Raw genomic sequence first — 21,049 nt, 5'->3', positions numbered from 1 at the left:
CTTCTCGCTCTCTCTTTTATTTTTATTTTTAAAAGCATCTCAACTCTTTTCCAGACCATTAAATAGACATCTGCTTGAAATGAGCCTCTTATTGCGGCCCACCCAAGGCAAGATGAAGGTTTGTCAGCGGATGGAGGCCACTTAGGGGCCCAGCTCTAGGCTCTTTTGTTCCATAAGACAAGGCATAGAAAATGCTTAGAACGACCAGCTGATAACATCCCGTCCTAAGAATAGGATGCTGCTAAGTGGAGAGCTCAGGCACTGTCAATGAAGTCGGAAAGGATGCCTGTTACGAGAATGAAATTAGTCTCTAAATCCATCAGCCCTGATGTGCCGTCACATTGGATGCTCTGGTGTTTTTCAGACCTCTTGCTCAGCGGAAATAATTCATGGGGTTCAGACTGGCAGCTCTTCAGTCTTTCAAGTATGTGAAAAGATTCTCTGCTCTTTGTTTTTGTTTCTTTCTTCCTCTTCTCCTTCTCATTCCCCTTCCCCGCCTTCTCCTTCTCCTTCTTTTTCCTCCTCCTCCTCTTCTCCTCTTCCTCCTCCTTTTCTTCTTTCTAGGCAAACAGGGGCCAGCCGATAGAGCAGACAGGGCAAGCTGTGTGGCTCCCGTGTGTGTGTGTTGGGAGGGAGTTATAGAGACAGGGAGAGGATGAGTTGGGATGTGCTTCACGTCAGGGGAGGCAGAATCAGGCCGAAGGTGCAGCCACTGAGGCCACTCTTCAGAGGGAGCCTGATCTCCAGAGACCTGTAAGAGATCTATGGGGCTAACAGGAGAGTTCTGGGATGAAAAACACCTGCCCCTCATGCTGGAGGCCCCCTCTCCTGGACTCCTCCTCAAGGTGTCTGGCTCAAGCCACCCATTAAGCAAACCCCAAACTTTTCCTTTTCCTTCTTCTTTTTCATATATATATATATATATATATATATATATATATATATATATATACAGAGAGAGAGAGAGAATGCATGTGTGTACATAAGAGCAGGGAAGGGGGCATAGAGAGAGAGAGAGAGAGAAGAGAAAGAATCCTAAGCAGGCCCCACAGGGCTCGATCCCATGACTCCTGGGATCATGACCTGAGCCTAAACCAAGAGTTGGACTCTCAACCGACTGAGCCACCAGGTGTTCTTCCCTCTTCATAACATCCTGACCCCCACATCTAGGAAGCTGATACTCTTGTGTTCTCTTCCTCCTTAATAAAATTTGCTTTTGGCAGGGGAGTTGCAAGGGGGTGGTAGAAAAGGTGGGGGGGGTGGGCATGGCTCAAGCAGAGAAGACTCACTAATGTTGACGTGCAAATAACTATGCAGGTTTAGTACAATCTCTTCAGGGAAATTTGCATTTCTGGTGGCAGAAAGAACCTGAAATTGGAGGGACTTGGGGCATCACACTGTGCAGGCAGTACCTCTCTCTCTGCCAGTCCCGTCCCTGTGATGGATATTCAAAATCTCCTTCTACAGCTTTGTTTCACCAGAAACCCCTCTTCCATGCTCTGCAGCTGGGATTTAACTATTCCATTCAACCCACATTTATTATGTCTGCCGTGTGTCAGGCTTTGTGCAAGGTAGTTCCATATGCATTACTTCCATCCACACACTTTTCATTCTGCAACTGGTCATTTCAGTGGGTTCTGATAAATCTCCAAGACAAAGCCAGCAGGGTGTGGTACGCATCAGTGGTTTAAATTTAAATTTGAGCTTCACAGCAAAGCTCTGCAAAGACTTCCAAACATGGATATATCTTTGCCTTGTACCACGGGAGTAGTGGCAAGTCCTTCTCTGGTCAACCCCAAACTGTCCATGGGGCGGCTCAGTCAGTAGCTACGCTCATTATACAGGATCGTGGGCTCTTAACAGTTTCCCCCTTTTTGAGTTGGTATTGGTCATGCCCCAGGAAGCCCAGTGTCAGCTGGAGTTTCATGAAAACAAAGAAACAAACACCTAAATCCCCCCTGATGGCCCCTCTGCATTGTTCACTAAACAAAGCCACTACCCTTGCCCCCTCTCTGGATTTCCATGAATTGTTAGCCCTCTGCTTATTAGATCTGGCTGAGCCTCCCGCGGGATTTGGGATCCCAGACCCAAACTATTATACATCTGTGGGGTGGCTTCGCATAAGGGAGGGCCAGTGGTGGGCACAGAAGCTGGTACACTTTTATTGCCCGGGTGGATCTGGAGCAAGGCACAGCCACAAGATGCTGGAGAAACCTCAGGTGTGCCAGGCGAGATGAGGCACGTTCCGTGTGGTATGGCCGTAGACTCAGTGTCTTATCATCCTGCTCACACACACCAGCTGTGGCATTACGAGGGAGGGAGCTGTGGCCCATACTACACTGAGCGATCTTTGAAACCTAGGCATTTCGGGGATGAAATGATTACTTTGGACTTAATAAATATGCACATTGGGAGCTCTGGTTTTTTTCTGTCATCTGTGTCCTTTTTGTGGGAAAAAAATTCTTAATTCAGGGAAAAGCTCCGATCCACGGGTCTTTGGGTGGCAGCTTGAAAAAGAGGACCACAGAGGACCCTTACACCTGTGAATACACAGCAAAGGGATGGAACAAGAGAAAGTAGCACCTTGATGCTGAGATAAGTCCCTTCGTGAAAGGGCATGGAAGGGGCGCAAAATTGACTTGAGCCCCTTAAAGGGATCAAGTGTCCTCCAAGTTCTGCTTCGTGAAGACGCGTTTCGACTTGTGGAAAGCCCTGTGACCAAGGCTTACATTTATTTTTATTTACTTTTAAGATTGTTTAAAGTTTATTTATTTATTTTGAGACACAGAGAGAGAGACAGTGTGTGTGTGTGTGTGTGTGTGTGTGTGTGTGTGTGTGTGTGTGTATGAGTGGGGGAGGGGCAGAGAGAGAGAGGAAGAGAGAGAATCCCAAGCAGGCCCCATGTTGTCAGCACAGAGCCCGATGTGGGGCTTGATCTCACGAACTGTGAGATCATGACCTGAGCCAAAATCAAGAGTTGGGCATTCAACCAACTGAGCCACCCAGGCGCCCTTGGCTTATTTTTATTTTTAATTAAAAAATCATTTTTCTGATGAATGTGCTCATTGTAGACACTTTGTAAGATATTCAAAATATTAAAAAGAAGGGAAAGGAGAACTCATTCACAATCTCACTACCTTAAAGAACCATTAGTGACATTTTGGTGTATTTGATTCAGTGTCCTGCTTTACCATTTAGGGTGAGTCTACAGGGAGAGCCACCTGAGTAGGGATGGGGCATATTCTGTCACCTCCCTCTGGTGATGAAGGGACAGGCTCTGAGGCAGGGCCAGGATTCCAGCCATCCTGGTACTCTGACATGGCAGGCAGACATACATCTAGGGACAAGGGGTACTCTCGCTTGGCCCACACATGTGCACAGCCACACCTCCAGAACGTGGGGCAGGAAGACAGCTCAAAGTGTGGACTGGAAAGTCCTACATTACGGACTATAGAGAGGTACTGTGGGAAAAGGCAGAAAGGACTGTTAATAGCACAGTCCCCACAGCCAGGTCAACTGGGGTCAAATCCAGGCTCTCCTACTTACAAGTTATGGGGTCTTAGGTGAGTTGCCTCACCTCTGTGTGGCCCAATTTCTTCAACTGGAAATAGGGATAATGGAATATACCTCATAGGATGTGATTTCATAGGCTTGAATTAGATAATACATGTAATGTAGTCAGAACAGTGCCTGTCAGATAGCTCTCAAAGGTTCAGTGTTGGTTTATTTCCTGTTATACACATGAGGACACCCTTATTCCTGAAGGACAGTTTCAGGTATATGCTGCTGACACTTAAATGGAGGAAGGCAGGAGCAACTGGATTTGGAAGCAGAAGACCTTGGTTCTAGTTTGACCCAGGCACTTATGCTATTTGATTTCTGTGCACTCTGTTTCATCATCTGTGAAATGGGGGTACACCTAAGGCCCTTCTCACCAGTTGTTACAAGGACTGAATTGAGGTCATAGGAATGCAAAAGTGCTTCGTGTATGGAGAAGAACCCTGGATTTAATGCAAAGGGTTTACTATCCATACCTTTATTACGTGATTCTCTGATTACAGGCAGCAGAGGAAGGAAGGAAGGAAGGAAGGAAGGAAGGAAGGAAGGAAGGAAGGAAGGAAGGGAGGAAGGGAGGAAGGGAGGAAGAGAGGGAGGAAGGAAGAGAGGGAGGGAGGGAGGGAGGAAGGAAGGAAAGGAAGGAAGGCAGGAAGGAAGGAAGGATGGAAGAAATTTGCTGGGAAAACACTTGCAGAAAATCTGAACAGGAACCTGTCATTTAGTGGGTCCAGGTGGACCAGGGATTTGCACTGCTGGTTCCTATGGTTGCCCTGGTAGTGAGAAGTTTCCTGGCAGAGTCTTGGAAGGGGGGAAAAGGGGGAGTGGAGAAAATCATTATTTTCCTTCACAGGAAGAGGCAGTTGAGTCCGTTGATAGGTTCCTCCCTGATCACGTCTCAGCAGAAGTTGCTGAGGAGCCAGACGTCCTGCAGGGAAGAAGAAAGCATCACCAGGCCATGTGTCTCACCTGTGATGAAGGTGGTGGAGGTGAGGCTGCTCCGGGCAGTGTCCTGGGCCGCCTGCAGGAGCACCGTGTAGTCTGTGCTCTCAGAAAGGCCCTCCAGTCGGATCCACGTGTCCTCTGCGTCCACAATCAGCTCCTGTGGAACAAGCGAGGAAGGCAGGTGGATGGGAGTGACAGGCACATGATTGAGAGGAGCTGGGAAGGGAAGCCCAAGCCCACGGCCAGATCGGTCGGTATCGCCACGGCCACTGTGTGCTCTCCGTTCCCCAACAAAGACTGCATCGAGCCAACAGGCAGAGAGGACAGCTCCTGTGTGAGATTGAGACCGCTCCTACCACATAGATGCACATTGGCATAAAGGTAGGCATGTGGATTATCAAATCCAGTGGTTTCCAACTGTATTAGATTCCTCGGGACCCAGGGAGGCAGAAGCCTAGGCCTCCCTATTCCATATCCAACAGACTAGCTCTGCTTACATCCATTTTGTACATTCTGCTCCTGAATATGATTTCACTTTAAAAAAAAAAAAAGGATTTCATTGCAAACAGAAGTCTGACAACCGGTGCTCTAGAAGTACCATTTCAACTGATCACACAACACAGAAATGTGTCATCTCTTTACTGCAGGCTATAGATGTAGCCTTTATAATGCTTATCAAGAGGCATAAAAGACTATCGAATTTGGTATCCAGCTCATGTTTGCTTGGCCCTGCTAGTGAAATTTTTTTCCAAAACGATGTACTTATAGGGCTTGGAAGTTTCCACTGTGCTTTGCATCATCATATTGGAAGCACCACCCAAAACCAAGTGAAGTTTTAAAGGTAGACACCCCCATTATCCGGAGCGGAAACTAAGGCTCAGAGAGGCTTCGTGTTTTGTCTCAACTTGTAAAGAGAGTAGTAGAGAAGCCAGGACTAGCACCAAAATCTCTGGCTTACAGACTCAGGCTTTTCCCTCAACAGCATGTCTGTATCCATCACGGGAAACCCAGTTTGCTCCCTTTGGATGGCCTGATAGAAAAATCTCCCTTACAGAAAAATCTCACCTTGCGGCTTCCATCAGTGGATTTGTAGGTTAAGATGTAGTTTTCAATCTCTGCTCTGGGAGGCTGCCAGGAGATCAGGGCACTTTGTCTGGTGACTTCACTGGCCGTCAGGTTTGCAGGAGGGTCCAGGACTATAAAGAAGAGAAAATACCAGGAGTACCTTCCTCTCCAGCTCCTTTCCGTTTGATTCCAGGTATCAGGTATTTATCTGCCCACCTACGTGGTCTCTGGGCTGCTTACATGCTGACCCCAGTTCTAGCTTGGACAAGAGCAGAAGATGATCAGCCAGTGTCATGATCATTCCTGCACCTATTTCCCCCTCTAACCTGGCCCTCTGGGCCCAGGTGTGTCATCTTCCAGTCTGACCTATGTCTGAAATCATGACCTAAATAAATCTGCATGTCTGTGAGTTCACTTTTGAACTTGCATCATCATCCCCACAACTATACCTTTGTCTCCTGTTCTGGCCACGATTGCACCCAGCCAGTGTCTCCCAGATATCAAGCCCTTTCATATGCATCCAGTTTTTTCTGGGCCAGATCCATTTCCAATACTGGCCTCTCCTGGCCTGGTTCTACTGCTGTCAGCCAGACCCAGGATGAAAGCAGAAAATAGACATGTGCCTGCTGCCCGAGAGCTGCAGCTCACTGGCATTTGGGCAGCAGTCAACTGAGATACAAACAGCTCATAGCTGCGCTGTCCAAAGCCTCTAGACTCTAATTTAGTCCACCACATGGGGACGGATAATTTTCAGGATCTGCAAAAGCATCTAGGGATGCTGGATATGTAGTCAACCATGTACTCACGGGTAGAGAAGTTGGTGCTGATGGTACCACTGGTGAGAGGTCCACTGGTGGCATACATAGTGACAGTATAGTGGGTGCTGGGAAGCAGGCCAACGAGCTGGAATCCCTCACTGCCTCCGTCAACCAGGATGGTCTCTCCAGCAACTGAAATCATATGAACACGGGTAAGAGCTGACTAAAGCGATTCCACCTGGGAAAAGCTTATCAAATCCAAAGACATTCATAAAGATTCAATATTGAAGGATTGTGGAAGACATCTTTTAAAGGCTATTCAGCTTAGCATTGGATTCCACACAAGCATCTCCTCTCATCATGTTTTGTATCTCGATTGAGAAACATATTCCTTATTTGGAAGCCAAATTGTCTTTTCCATGACTTCACTCAAGCCGCTGCGGTCACAAAGAAAAGCTGAAGCCTCTGTCTCCGTGGCTCCTTCCCCCCCACCACAGCTTCGAATCAAGCCCTCTCTTCTAGGCTGAGAAAATTTATCCCCAACCACCATTACATGTATGTGGCAGCTCCAAATCTGTTGATTTCTTGCACCCATGGACAGAGCTCCACATTTATTTCTACCGTATTTTGCCTTGTCAATTGAGTTTTGGTCCACTGTTTCAGTTTATTGAGCTATATTTGAATTTGGATTCTATTGATCACAGTTAAAATATCTGAGCACAGTTGACACACAATGGTGCATTATTTTCAAGTATGCAACGTAGTGATTCAACTTCTGCATACATTAATGCTATGCTCAGCACAAGCATAGCTACTCTCGGTCACCGTATCACAGTATCAGTGACTACCCAGATTTGTTTTATATACAAATGTGATAAGCGTGTCTTCTCTGTATTCATTCATGCTGTCAATAAAACTTCACTAGAGGGGCACCTGGGTAGCTCAGTTGGTTAAGTGTCTGACTTTGGCTCAGGTCATGATCTCACAGTTAGTGGGTTTGAGCCCCACGTTGTGTTCTGTGCTGACAGCTCAGAGCCTGGAGCCTGCTTCGGATTCCCTCTGTCTCTCTGCCCCTCCCCACTCACGCTCTGTCTGTCTCTCAAAAAATAAATAAATGTTAAAAACAAAAATAAAAACAACTATTCACTAGAGCAGGGCCAAGCCCTTTCTTGTGTCTTTAGAATACTCCCAGGTCACTCAGCATTTAAGAAAGTTTACAAAGCAATTCTCCAAACTAGGTGGGGGTTTCAAGTTCCTTGTGGTCTAAAGGTGTAGAAGGCATGCAAACAAGTTAAAATCCACACCAGCTCTTTGGAAGAACATACATAATGACTCTACCTTTTTAGTTTCCTCATTTGCAACATGCTGCCAGCGGTCGCTGTTCCAGCCACCTCAAACCATGGCAGTTCTCAGAAGTCCTCATGTTCTCTCATATCTCTACAAATGCACTCAGGCTGCTCTCTTTTCTCGGAATTCCTTTTCCTATACAATCCTATTCTAACTTTACCTGAGATCAGCTTGTTTTTTTCCCCTTCAACACCCTCACTCCCAATCAGTGATCCATCTGTTTTGTGATTGCCTGTGTCATGACAGTGCTCACATTGGGTTGTACCCAGGTATTGGTTTCTTCCTCACCAGAGTGAGGTCTGCGAAGAGAACTCATGCTCTGTCTCTGAATCCTTGCAGCCTTGGTGAGTGCGTGGCTCGTGGGAGGACATCAAAGGTATTTGTTGCACGAACAGAGGTTAATTGGTATGAGGGAAGCATGTACTTTGTTTTTATTTTTTTTAGTGTCTGTTTATTTTTGAGAGAGAGAGAGACAGACTGTGAGCAGGGAGGGGCAGAGAGAGGGAGACACAGAATCTGAAACAGGCTCCAGGCTCCGAGCTGTCAGCAGAGCTGAACCGCGAGATTATGACCTGAGCCGAAGTTGGACACTTATCAGACTGAGCCACCCAGGCGCCCCTGGAATCATGTACTTTGTATCTGTGAGTGGATGGGTCTATCTACCTTGGGGGAATATTGGAAGCTTTGGCAGAGGAGATAGTGTTGAAACTGACTTAAAGAATGTGTGTGTCTAAGCAGACAAGTAGGGAGGGAATTTCTTGGTAGAGGAAATGACACATGCAAATAAATGCATGGTAGTTTGGGAAGGCATGGTGAGAGTTAAGAAACGCAGGCCCATGGCATGCAGGGAGGGGTGGCAGGAGTTGACACGGATCGCACACGCACATAGTGGGGTTCTGGTGGAGATATAGTCATGATATTCGTTCCTTGAGGAGGGTCATCCAATCAGCTACAGTTCTAACTCCAAATATGATCCATCACGTATTTTTCCATCTAAGTGATAAGTGGGTTTTTCTTTCTTTTTTTTTTCCTTAAATTAATGTATATTTTTAATGTAATTATTTTTTAAACATTTAACAGAGTTCTTTTTTTTTCACTCTTAACCATATTTTATTTTAAATATATGAAATTTATTGTCAAATTGATAAGTGGGTTTTTCTAATACCTTACTGAAATCCAAGTGTGTTAGCAGATTGGCCAGTTAAAAAAAAAAAAAAAAAAAGGGACCTAAAGTGGTTCTGGTAAAACTTTTAGTGAACCTGTACTTGTATGCTATATCCACTAATTCTTTTCCCAATTTATTTAATAGTCTGTTTTGGTTTTTATTTTCCCAAGCTTTGACCATCTGTTTACTTTGCAGCTTACAAAAACTGGCTTCCTCTGTCATTTTTGAAAATCAAGACATCTGCTTATCTTTTGTCTTCTGGTATCTTTGTTCTCTGGATTCTGGGTATAACCCACAAGAATTCTTGTGATCACATGTATAATTTGGCCAGGCAGGTAATTTTCCTAGGCCTAGACATTTGAATCACTCAACACTATTTTGCTTTGGGCTTCTCTATTCAACTTCAAATAATGTAAGGTGAACAAGCATGGTAAGAAGACATTGAAACTCAAGATTTCATGCTGGATCAACCTTTTGGGTTGGATATGGGTAGACAAGACTAAAGCAACAGGAGTTTGCTAGGCCTGGATCCTTTGTCACCTGTTTCCACGTATTATCTGCTCCGTGCATGGTGCTTTAGTGGTTTTCTCGCTCTGTAAATATCTAGAAAAGTCTGCGTTCCAGCCCATAGCATTTGGGGCCATGTCTTAGCTCAGTTCTGAGCTTTGTCTTCCAAGTGCTATTGCTCTGTTTTTTGTATTTGCCTTTGTTTATGTGCCCTCCATGTACATTACAGATTTGGCCCTTCTGCATTCCCATAGTTGGTACTGTTTGCAGAGTTTGGGGACATCTTGAAAGCTTGAGAGTAAAAGTAAAGCAGGAAAACTTCTAATATGTTCCTCAGCTTGATAAAATGTCCTTTAAAAAACAAAAACTGTCATACTAGCCTTCAGCCCCAGTCCCCACCCTTCCCACCTGCCTGATGCACAGGCCTGTAGACATTCACCTGCAAAGTGTGTGAGAACAATGACATAGTTCTCCACTTCACCCACTGGTGCCTTCCACTGCAGTAGGGCTTCTGTTGGAGTGATGTTGGTGGCGATCAGATCCACAGGGTTGTCCATGGCTGAAATGGAACCGGAGAATATCAGGTGAACGTAGGAGGCACTGCAGCGAACTATCTCCTGCAGCTTCACCCATCATGCACGTCTGCGGCTGTGCCATACAAAATGATGAAGTGAGTGGAGACCTCTTTCCTTTCTCCCCTTCTGATCTCCTCCTCTTCTCCCCTTCGTCCTTCCTCCCAAGTACCCAGTTTTGCCCTGATTGGTCTCGGGTCTTCCTTTTAATGTATTCATTAACTTCTTACATATGGAGCACTGTCAGGTGCTATGGGGGATTCTGAGGTATGGCTGTTGTGCTTTAGACATTTAAATGTAGAGGGAGAAACTCAGAACATATAGGAATTGTTATATTCCTTTAGTTAATGAGACAATTTGTTTCCCAGGCTATTTGCACTTCCACAAATACAAGGGGCATGCTTTGTGGAACGATCTCTGTTGATGAACTTTGGAAAGTATGGTGGGAGTTCCATGAAGTCAAGGAGTAGCCTCAGTGCCTGGAACTTACAAGGTACACAATAAATGCTCGTGGAATGACTGAATGGGACTCAGGTTGCCTCTAAAGCCACATATGATGATTGCTTTACCACAGACTTCCTCTGTATTGAGTTCTGGGTATCCTTTTTGTGGCATAGAGTCAAGGGGATTCTTCCAGGCTAAAGGCCAGTGGTGCCTGTTGGGGGGAACAGAGTTTGCTCATCATGGGACCGTGTGCCTATTCTTATTTGCCCATGTTCTATGCATATGTTTCTTACTATGCTTCCCTTCCATAAGGTTGGGATTTATTTTAGAAATGGAGGTTTGGGGCGCCTGGGTGGCGCAGTCGGTTAAGCGTCCGACTTCAGCCAGGTCACGATCTCGCAGTCCGTGGGTTCGAGCCCCGCGTCGGGCTTTGGGCTGATGGCTCAGAGCCTGCAGCCTGTTTCCGATTCTGTGTCTCCCTCTCTCTCTGCCCCTCCCCCGTTCATCTGTGTCTCTCTCTGTCCCAAAAATAAATAAACGTTGAAAAAAAAAATTAAAAAAAAAAAAAAAGAAATGGAGGTTAGTAGAATAGTTTAAGTATCAACTCAACCCAAGTATCATGTAATTTACTTCTGGGGACCAAGATGTGCTGTTGACCCCTAACTGCAGGTTTCTATAGCTTGCCCGTATTCCTCATTTGAAAGCAACAACTGTGAACTTTTGTTCAGTTTTAATATCTCAACTGCATCCATCATCTGTGTCTTCAGCAAGTTCTTCCAATGCAACCTTATGAGAAGAGACAAAGAGGAAAAGTCTTGGGAGACTACAGTTAGCTTGATCCCTCTGAGATTAAGCGTGAGATCCTAAAGGAGTACTCATTTCTCCCAATTGCAAAATCATAGACCTTACATTAAAACAAGATAAGACATTTTTGTGGGTCATCTGGTTGTCGGGAGTTCCCAATAGCTCTGCTTGAACCTAAAGGAGGGTGGTTTGGGTTGGTGCGATACTGAATATCTGCTTTACAGATACTTGCTGCTTATAACCACAAACCCAAGATGAGGTGTTTTGACCCAAGTTGCTGCTTTCTTTTACCCTAGGGGGTAGGAGGCTCTTGAAATTCATTTTCTTGTTCTCAAAGAGAAAGAGCCTAATTTCTTTCCTATGAATTTCTAAGGCTTTCAGGAAGGTGAGAGGGGGGCTTCTTTTGACTCATTGGGCATCACTTTGGGTCAATATTTCTTGATGCTTTAATGGTCACAGATAATTTGATGGAAAGGAAATATTGGACCAAAAATATTGCTGGGTTATCTGTAGTCACAGGCCTGTGAGGAGACTAGGGAAGATGAGAATACCCTGTGGTGTCTTTTAGAAGAATAATTTCTTGAGGTTCTGAACATTCTGAAGGAACGTTTCTAGGCCATTACTTTACAGATGTTTCTGGGCCTGTGAGAGTATCTACAAAAGCAGTGAGGAATTCCAAGTTACCTTTCCCTCGTTCAGGAAATGCCATTCTCTGAGGAAATTAAGCAGCCTCAGGAAAGCCGGCTGTTCTAACGAGGCAGGTTGGATGTTTTCCCATGTGCTGTGGGAATAATAGCTTCACTGGAAGGTTAGATCTGGGGTCTGGGGACAGAAAGCTTTGTCCCCTCTGGTGACTTCTACAGCAAATCTTTCCTACTTCTGCATGGTGGGCTGACTGAGAAGGAGGAGCAGCGGAGCTGTTGCGGGAGCCCTGTTCTCAGGTGCATCCAAAGGGCTCACTTTCCAAAGGAAGGCCACCACCTTTTGAGCACAAAGCAATAGCAAATGCAGCCACTTGGTGGGTTCTGGCCACAGAGGATGAAGACTTTCAGGACCCTATGGGTTATTACTGATATAATCAACTTTTCCTTCTCTGAGGTAAAATTTACTTGACTGAGTCTTTTAAAAAATTAAATTTGAGGGACGCCTGGGGGAGCTCAGTCAGTTGGGCGTCTGACTTCGGCTCAGGTCTGATCTCACTGTTCATGAATTTGAGCCCCGCATCGGGCTCTGTGCTGACAGCTCAGAGCCTGGAGCCTGCTTCAGATTCTGTGTGTGTGTCTCTCTCTGGCCCTCCCCCCTCCTTTCACTCTCTCTCTCTCTCAAAAATAAGTAAACATTAAAAAAAAATTTCTTTTAATTAGATGTGATGATTCAGATGTCTGTTCTGGAATTCACTTTCATCGTGTGTCTTTAAAAGGTCACCTTTCTTACTGGAAATTCCATGAAAATATCTGACCCAAATCAATAAGGTCTAAACTTCCAGTATTAGGAATATCAGGGGGGAGAGAAATTGCAAATTGCTTTGCATAACACAGTGAGTCAGAGGGACACCCAAGAATGGAGCCTCTGAACCCAGGACCAGTGCCCTCTGTATTTATTAGCCAGAACAACTCTACTGTTTGCCTCTTCTGTCTGTTGTGGGTCCTCAGCCAGCATCCTGACTTGGCTCATGACAGGGAGACATGCCTACCTGTGTGAATGAGGGTGCAGACGCGCTCACTCTCCTCTCTGCCCCGCACACTGTTGAGACTTATTTCATATTCAGTGGCTGGATACAACTTGGTGATGGTGAATTCTGTCACCGTGTTGGGCACCACTGAGCTGTCCAGCCGTCCCACTAAGGAAGAGCAGAAGCCACTGTTAAAGTTCAGCAGATGCTTCAACACAGCTCATGGTATAGTCTATCTACATAGAAGCTTCTGGCAGCACTTTGTCATGAAGCACAGACAGGTGCAAAGCTCAGCGCTTGGTGGGGAAAGAAGAGAAGTGGTTCATGGACTGGGAATATTGGAGCTTGAGGAGAGCTTGTATGCTGGTCCCACCTCCTAATTTTATAGGTTCCTTGGAACAACAACAACAACAACAACAACAACAACAAAGTGGTTCATTTAGTTTTCTAACAAGCTGGTCTTCTTAAGGCAGTCTAACGGGCATGGACTGTGAAGAGGGGTCTATGCAGCCCGGAGACAGGGTAGTCTGGAAAACTCTCCCACCGCCTCCTTGGAAGTGGGCATGCCCTCTACTTTGTTAACAATGTGCCATGCACAGCAGGAACTGGCAGGGTAAAGGTCTGTGCCAACTTTTTCTGACTCCCGACTTGGCTGGAGTGGTAGAAAGAGGACCACCATCACTGTGGCTCCCTCTAAGGCTCCATCTGGCTCAGCCGAGTCTTTAGGAATCCCCCAGGCTTCTAGTCTTGGACTAGTCTCTCGGGAAAGTGCACATGACCCTGGATCTTGGCAGATTTTTTTGGGGGGTTGTTTCTCACTAGACTGCCTAGATAATGGTGACCAGTTACCATGATTTGCTCTGCTGGTTGAGGGCCTGGTTTCTGGGTGAATATAGTCCAGCCGTGTGTGAGAGGAGTTGGTGAGTTCAGGGTTTCTTGCCTACTCCTCCTTAACCCACTCTCATTGTGAAGGAGCGCGCTACAGAGAGGGGGAGAATGCGGGCAGGGGTGATATCCTCTGGGATATGTATTTCTCCCAGAGCAGTTGTCACTCAGCACCAAATCCCATCCATTTGTGAGAAATCAAGTGACTTTATTACCTTGTGTTGGCCGATACGATACTCGGTAGTAATCAAATGATGCAACAGGAGGGCTCCAGGAGACCATAACTGAGTCCTTGGTCACATTGCTAACTGTGATGTCTTTGGGGGGATCAATTCCTACAAGGACCCGTGTGTTTGTGGGAAAAAGACAGAAAAGCACAGTGTGAGAAAGCAATTCTTATCCTTGGTTTCTTGTGGACCAAGAGCTAATAGTGTCGCAGGGACAGACAAGCCCTTTGTACTAGGGCATCCTTAAAGCCATGATTAGGCCCAAGTTTGAAATGAAAAGTCATAGGTATGGCTAAAGCCATGTTCATGGGGAATATTTTAACAACATTAGGTCGAACTGGCAAGCTCTGTGCTGTGCAGCAACTGTTAGCTGTGTCAAGGCCAACTGGAACTTTCCTTTAAGTTCATATGTTTTCTTTTGAACTGGGAGTAACATAGTCATTTTCCCTAGAGCAGCTTCTCTTAGACAAACCCAACTCTGTTTCTCTTAGTTTTTAGCAGCCACCTATGGTTCAGTTTGGAAAAACTGCCTATTGACTGTAGAGGGATTTCAGAGCACGAGTCCAGAACAAATCCACTTTCTGAAACTGTATTTCATTTGTACTGGGTACCTCATTTTTTTGACTACTGGAGGACTGCAGGGTCGAAACCAGCTGAGTGCTTAATGTACTTGTCCAGTTAGTGGGTTCTTGTCATTATATAGGAAACCACCCAAATACACATGTCCTCAGCCACATGCATACTCATATCTGGGATTACATTTGAGAATGATGAGATGAATTTGATCCAATAGTCTCACAGTGCCTATGTTTTCCAAACAACATGCAAACCAACCCCACTCTCTGAGTACCAGGTTCCTACATGGCCGCATGCTAGTGCTCGTCCCACATAATTTTGAGGAAGCATCATTTGTACGAGTGACCTTACTGAGCAGTCAAGAGATGGAGTTTCCTTTTGAAGGTTAACTGTCTTCAGGCTGGTAGTGTGAGAACCTCTGGACCAATGCATTCAAGCCCTGGCCTCCTCAAGACATTGAGTCTGTCCTACCTTCCCAATGGAAGCTTCCCATCTTATACATTTTATGCAGCCCTGGAAGAGGTGGCTCTTTCAGAACAGCTCACAGACCCTCTCTAGCCAAGTGAGGCAGGCCCCTACTTCTTGGGTGTTTCTCTTTGTAAATTTCATTGACTTGTTAAAGACCTCTGTAGGAACCCCCTTCACCACCTGCTGTCGAGCCCTCCCACCTCACCTGTGGTGATGGAGCCCACAATGGGTTCAGAGGTCACTGTGCCATGGACTGCCACCAGGTTCACGATGTACTCGGTGGCTGGCTGCAGACCCATCAGGACAGTGTGCCTCTTGGTAGCTTCCAGGGAGATCTCTGTCATCTCTTCCTCTTCATCCCGAGGGCTGTAGTTCAGAATGAGTCTGTCTGCTGGAGGGGATGGGTCACTCCAGGTTATGTTTACGCTGGAGGAGGTCACGTGAGAAAAGTGCAAATGGGAGATGGGGCGGAAGCCTGCAAAGCAGAGAAGATGATGGTTCTGAAACACACACGAGGTGGTGGGACCACTGGGCTAGGAGAGCCCTCTGACTGAAGGGATCTGCTTTCTTTATCAATTAGGAGGGATCTGCTTTCCTTATCAATTACGACTGTACCTTCACCTGCTGACTCAGAGCTTACAGCCCCTCACTCTCTAGTCCTGTCCATCTCCTTTCTCCAAGCCTTATACTGAAAAATGAATGCCCTCAGCAGGGTAACACCTCATAATACTTCTTCCTAATACTCACCCAGGATTTAAAATCTTTGTCCTGGGAGAAATTTAACATGATCCCATGGATCCTCTGAATGCCCACTGATTTAGTGCAGATGGGGAAAGATGAACAGAATCAATCCCTATGTCCAGGTTTTAGAAAAACAGATACAAATTTTCAGGCACGTAGGTAGCCTTTCTCCTCTCTCCCCTTTACTTCCAACCATTCCGTCTTGATGTATTTGTTAATTTCTCCTCGATCTCTTCTTTCTCTACCCACATTCCTCCTTCTCTAAACAAAATGGGGGCGTTGGAAGAGTAGGCTACTTAGATGACTTTCTCATACTAAGATCCATTGATCCCTGAGCCCAGCTAGGATGTCTGCTACCCTGGTACCTGTGAAGGCATCCACGGTGGATTCGAAGCTTTGCTGCCGACCCCTCTCAGCAGTGATTGAAATGATGTACTCTGCCCCAGGCTCTAGATCTGTCAGTGTGTATGAGGTTCTGTCCTTGGGCACAGTGACTTCTGAGGCGATCCCGGAGGACGGGGTAAAGGTAATTCGGTAGTGGTCAATGGGGCCGTTGGCCTTGGTCCAGATGAGGGAGATGGAGGTTTCCGAGGAGGCTGTCACCATGAGGTCTCGGGGACTATCGAGTTCTGTGGATCAACATAAGTGGCCTATTTTACACAAGTTCCATACAAGGGCCAGTTTTTATTGGAATTGGACCTCCCTGTGGATTTCTAACCTATAAACAGGCCTGCTGACCATGAGGATTAGCTTGTCATTGCTGACAATTCTGTCACATTTTGTTAAGCACCTTCACTTTGAAAGATGGCCAAGGGCTTGGTATATAGATGGACAATCTGCATAAAGGTATTAATAGCTCCAACATCATAGGAATACATCCACCTCTGGGACATACCTCTGGGACAAAGCTGGCTGTTGATTATCAAGCTTTCCATATTCATTTTCTTCCAGCCTTTCTCAGCAATCCAACCAGGGTAAAATAGGAGCCACCATCAAGTAGGGATATGACATTCCTGGCAATAGTAGCTACCCCTGTTCCTGAGGCCATTGTGACTGATCTGGCCATGGGTGTACAGGTAATTAGGTTTGATAACTCCTGGGGACCTGTGCCCTCGTGGTTCTCTTAGAGAGGTTGTCTATGTTGGAATGAGCCTTGGAGCAGGGATTGGCTCAAAATCCCCACCCCATGCCAGCTGCCTGTACCTAAAGTTCCAGAGTGATTTTGAAATTTACCCAGAATTTGGAAGCAAATATGCCAGATGCTGAGTGGCAAGGGTCTCAAGTGGAATTTTCCATTGCCCTTAGATTTAACAGGTTGTTTCCAAGTCTAAACCTTTATCCCTATGACCTTTCTGAGGGCTTCTGTCATCCATGGTGAGGGACATCACATTCTGCCTGCTCTGAGGTATTATATTAGAAAGACTTGCTATGACACCAACTGATTTCGAATTTTCCACCTCTGGGGGCAGCCCACCAGACCATGGGAGACCATGCACAGATCTGTGGGGAAGTGAGTGAGACTATCCTGCATATTGATAGCAGAGGTTAGGCACAGAGATCAACGATCTGCAGGTAGATGTTGTTCCTAGGCTGATAACTGTCATCCAGGGACCTGTTCATCAGGGGGCATTGCCTTCTGACCGGCCCTTGCCAGGACAAGCAAGCCGCAAGCCTCCGTGGCTTCTCAGGCTTGCACAGCATCCTGGTCTGCTTCTATAGCAGTCCTACTCACCAGTCCTGGCATTCATGGTGGCTGGTACACTTTGCTGTGAATTCATGACAGCTGATATTCCAACTCCATACTCCGTGCCAGGCACCAAATCTGTCGGTAGATGCAGAAACAAACATTATTCTGTGTGTATGTCAGTGGTGGGGAAGGCAGAGAGGAGGGAAGCAAATAAGCTTAGATTCCTGTACAGATCTTATGTTTAGTCCTTCCTGAATCTCCTTCTAATTTTACCTAGTAGGAAATCCCAATTTCAACATTTAGGAAATCCATACCAAGTCAACAGGATGAAGTGCTCCATGCAGCTTCCTTCTTGCTGCTGGTCTCGTTGGGAAGGCAGCAAGGCTGCCCTTGTTAGTGACCTTCAGAAATGTGCTCTCCTTTGGAAGGTCTTCCAAAGGTCCTTAGAGTCTCAAGTTGGTTATGGCTGGTGAAGGGAGTTCTTGTATAAGTTGTGAATTGGAGGAGGGATTGTATGGATATGGGCCTTTAAAGCATTTCTTTTTTTTTTAATTTTTTTTAATGTTCATTTATTTTTGAGAGAGAGACAGAGCATGGGGGTGGGGGGAGGGGCAGAGAGAGAGAGGGAGACATAAAATCTGAAGCAAGCTCCAAGCTCTGAGCTGTCAGCACAGAACCCAACTCAGGGCTCGAGCCCAACGCAGGGCTCGAACCCACAAACCGTGAGATCATGACCTGAGCCAAAGTTGGATGTTTAACCGACTGAGCCACCCAGGTGCCCCTAAAGCATTTCTCGAATGCTGTGAGCACCAATCTGCACCTTTTATAGATAGGGATTGAAACCATATGGGGACTCTGGGATCCCTTCTAGGGAGCAACACTGGATGAATAGGCTACCAGGCCTTTAACATAGGGGCAGGCAGAAGCCTTGCTGCTGTGGGCTCCCTACCAAGGTTGTTAATTCAGATGCCAGGGTATTTAAAGTTATGGATTCAATTTTAGATTCGACTTCCAGGGGACTCTGGGAAGATGGAAAAAACGCAAAAACTGTCCAACTAAAAGATATAAACTTTTCTGGGGAAATCCTTTGGGGGATTAATACAAAGAATCACTGGGCACCTCCCAGGATACCTGCAATTATCTGCAATTGTCTCCCTACTCTCTCCCATATTCATTTTCAGACTAACTGGCTTGACTGGTGTATTAATATCCTATTGCCGCTGTAATATATTACCACAATATCGTGGCTCAAACCAACACAAGTCTATTATTTTATAGTTCAGCATCAGCAGGTCTGAAGTCTAAATGTTTCAGCAGGGTTGCAGCCTCTGGAGGCTCTGGGGGAGAAATTGTTTTTTTGCCTTTCCCACCTTCTAGAGGCTTCCTGCCTCCCTTGGCTTGTGGCTCCTTAATCCATCTTCAAAGCCAACAGCATAGCATTTTCATATCTGTTTTTCTTTCTGACCTCTGTGTCCCTTGCCCCATCTTCTACTCTGATTCTGATCTCCCTGTATCTCTCTTATAAGAACGCTTGTTCTTATATTGGCCCCACCGAGATAACCTAATCACACCTACAATTTCCTTTTTGTCATGTAGGTTGACAGAGTCACATGCTCCTGGGATTAGAATGTAGACATCTTTAGGGACCATTATTCTAGCATCAAACTAGCACAAACTCACCCTCATTTACTAGAAGTGGGATTGTAGAAAAATACAAAAAGATCAAATTATCACCTGTGGGGTCCCCCATGATGAGCCTGAGTCCTTCTGGTAGGCATTTTGGTGGGGGGGGGGGGCAATCTGTGTGGGGCCACAAGAGCCATGGCTGATGATCATGTTATTCTACATTTATATAACATTTGTTCTTTTCAAAATACCTGGATGTGTTTTGACCCTCAGCACAACCTTGTGAGGATGGTGGGATGGGGAGTCTTTTCTCCATCTGCATTAGTTTCTTGTGGCCGCCATGACAAATGATGACAAGGGGTGGCTTACAACAACAGAAATGTAATCTACCACAGTTCTAGAGTCTAGAGGGCCCAAAACAAGGTGCTGGGGGGGGGGGCAGTGCTCCTTCCCAAGGGGGAGCTAAGGGGAACATCTTTCCTTGCCTCTTCTAGCTTTAGGTGGTTGCTGCCCATGTTGGGCATTCTGCTCCAGGCTCTGCCTCATAGTGTCTCAGTCTGCTCGGGTTGCTATCACAAATTGCCACGGGCTGGGTGGTTTAAACCACATTTAGTTCTCACAGTTCTGGAGACTGAGAAGTCCAAGATCAAGGCACCAACAGATTTGACATTGGGAGAGACCTCACTTCCTGGTTCATAGATGGCCGTCACCTCGCTGTGTTTCCATTCAGTGGAAGGAACAAGAGAACTCTCTGGGGTCTCTTTTACAAGGGCACCAGTCCCATTCATGAGGGCTACTTGCTCATGACCTAATCACCTCCCAAAGTCCCTATCTGCTAATATCACACTGGAAACGAGGTTTCCAACACATGACTTTTGGGGGGACGCAAAACATTCAGTCTGTAGCACGTGGCATTCTCCCTGTGTGTCTGTGTCTTCTCCCCTTCTTATGAAGGCACTTTGCACATTGGATTTAGGGCCCACCCTAATCTGTTATGACCTCATTTTAATTTGGTTCCCTCTGTAAAGACCCTATTTCCAAATAAGGTCATATTCACAGGTTCCAGGGGGTGGAATTGGGGGTGGGGGGTGGGGTTGTGGGGAGGGGGGACACCATTCAAACCAGTACATCATCAAATTATGAAAAGAAACTAAGGCAAAGAGTAAGTGTATGGCCAGCTGGAGAGGACACTCAGACTTCTGGCCTTAGGGATTCGGGACTTTTAGGAGAACTGGAATGTCCCACCCCTCCCCCAATGTCGTCCCTTCCCCTGAGCAGCTGTGACTTCCCCGGCTTCCTGAGGTAATAGGAATGACTTTGACAGGAAATGCATTGAGCAACCTTTCCTTAACAAATGGTTTGGTTTAATGAAGGAGAACGCTGCATGGTAGCCAGAGGGCTGTGCATCCCCTCGTCAGTAGAGCTTTAGTCCAGCCCAAAGCAATAAATGTCCCCATGCTTGAGTAAGACAGTACCTGCCAGGCCTTACCAACCAGGCTCCCTTGAAGGAGTGTATGAGAGCCAGCCCTCTTTTCCCTTTCTCAGACCAGCTCCAGCCCACTTCTTAACCCTTCATTCTTTCTTCCTCTGAAGTGTCGACACCAGTGGAGGTAAAGTTTGAAGAGTGACAGACTTTGAGGTCTGCCAAACTTATGTTACCATTCATTCTCTGCCACTTTCTACCTGCGTCACTTTGATACTTAGTATCTTTGAGCTTCAGTTTCTGTAGAATGGGAAACCCGGTGGTATTCCTCTCGAACGGTGGCCGTGACGATTAAGTGCAGGACGGTGCCTGGCCCATGGCAATAGTAGCCGGTTTTATTATTACCTCACTCGGAGAACTATTCCAGGACCTTGAGTCCTTTTTTGTGTGTCCCAGGTAGGTAGAGGCTAGTCCTGGGCACACCTGTTGGCAGTTTGCTGGGGCTTAGCCTGTTAGCTCTGGTGAAACAAGCGATTCTGGAAGTCCAGCTGTCAGCGAGGAGCTGGCCCCTGGCTGGGAGGG

At 46.3% G+C, this 21,049-nt stretch overlaps 1 protein-coding gene across 2 annotated transcripts in view; it reads right to left on the bottom strand.

The window, feature by feature from the left end:
• Positions 1 to 21,049, bottom strand: part of TNR (tenascin R) — a 409,362-nt gene that overhangs the window by 25,685 nt on the left and 362,628 nt on the right. For both annotated transcript variants that reach the window (XM_025920987.2, XM_025920988.2), the window contains 9 exons: positions 17,464 to 17,553; positions 16,097 to 16,360; positions 15,196 to 15,465; positions 13,935 to 14,054; positions 12,856 to 13,002; positions 9,782 to 9,901; positions 6,372 to 6,515; positions 5,566 to 5,696; positions 4,525 to 4,657 (listed from right to left, as the gene is read on the bottom strand). In XM_025920987.2, the coding sequence (XP_025776772.1) occupies positions 4,525 to 4,657; positions 5,566 to 5,696; positions 6,372 to 6,515; positions 9,782 to 9,901; positions 12,856 to 13,002; positions 13,935 to 14,054; positions 15,196 to 15,465; positions 16,097 to 16,360; positions 17,464 to 17,553 (1,419 nt within the window). The remainder of the gene's footprint in view (positions 1 to 4,524; positions 4,658 to 5,565; positions 5,697 to 6,371; positions 6,516 to 9,781; positions 9,902 to 12,855; positions 13,003 to 13,934; positions 14,055 to 15,195; positions 15,466 to 16,096; positions 16,361 to 17,463; positions 17,554 to 21,049) is intronic.

This window comes from Puma concolor, chromosome E4 (assembly GCF_028749965.1).
Source record: "Puma concolor isolate L17-30 chromosome E4, mPumCon1.1.hap2, whole genome shotgun sequence".
Classification (NCBI taxonomy): domain Eukaryota; kingdom Metazoa; phylum Chordata; class Mammalia; order Carnivora; family Felidae; genus Puma; species Puma concolor.
This window is presented reverse-complemented; position numbering and strand designations above follow the sequence as displayed.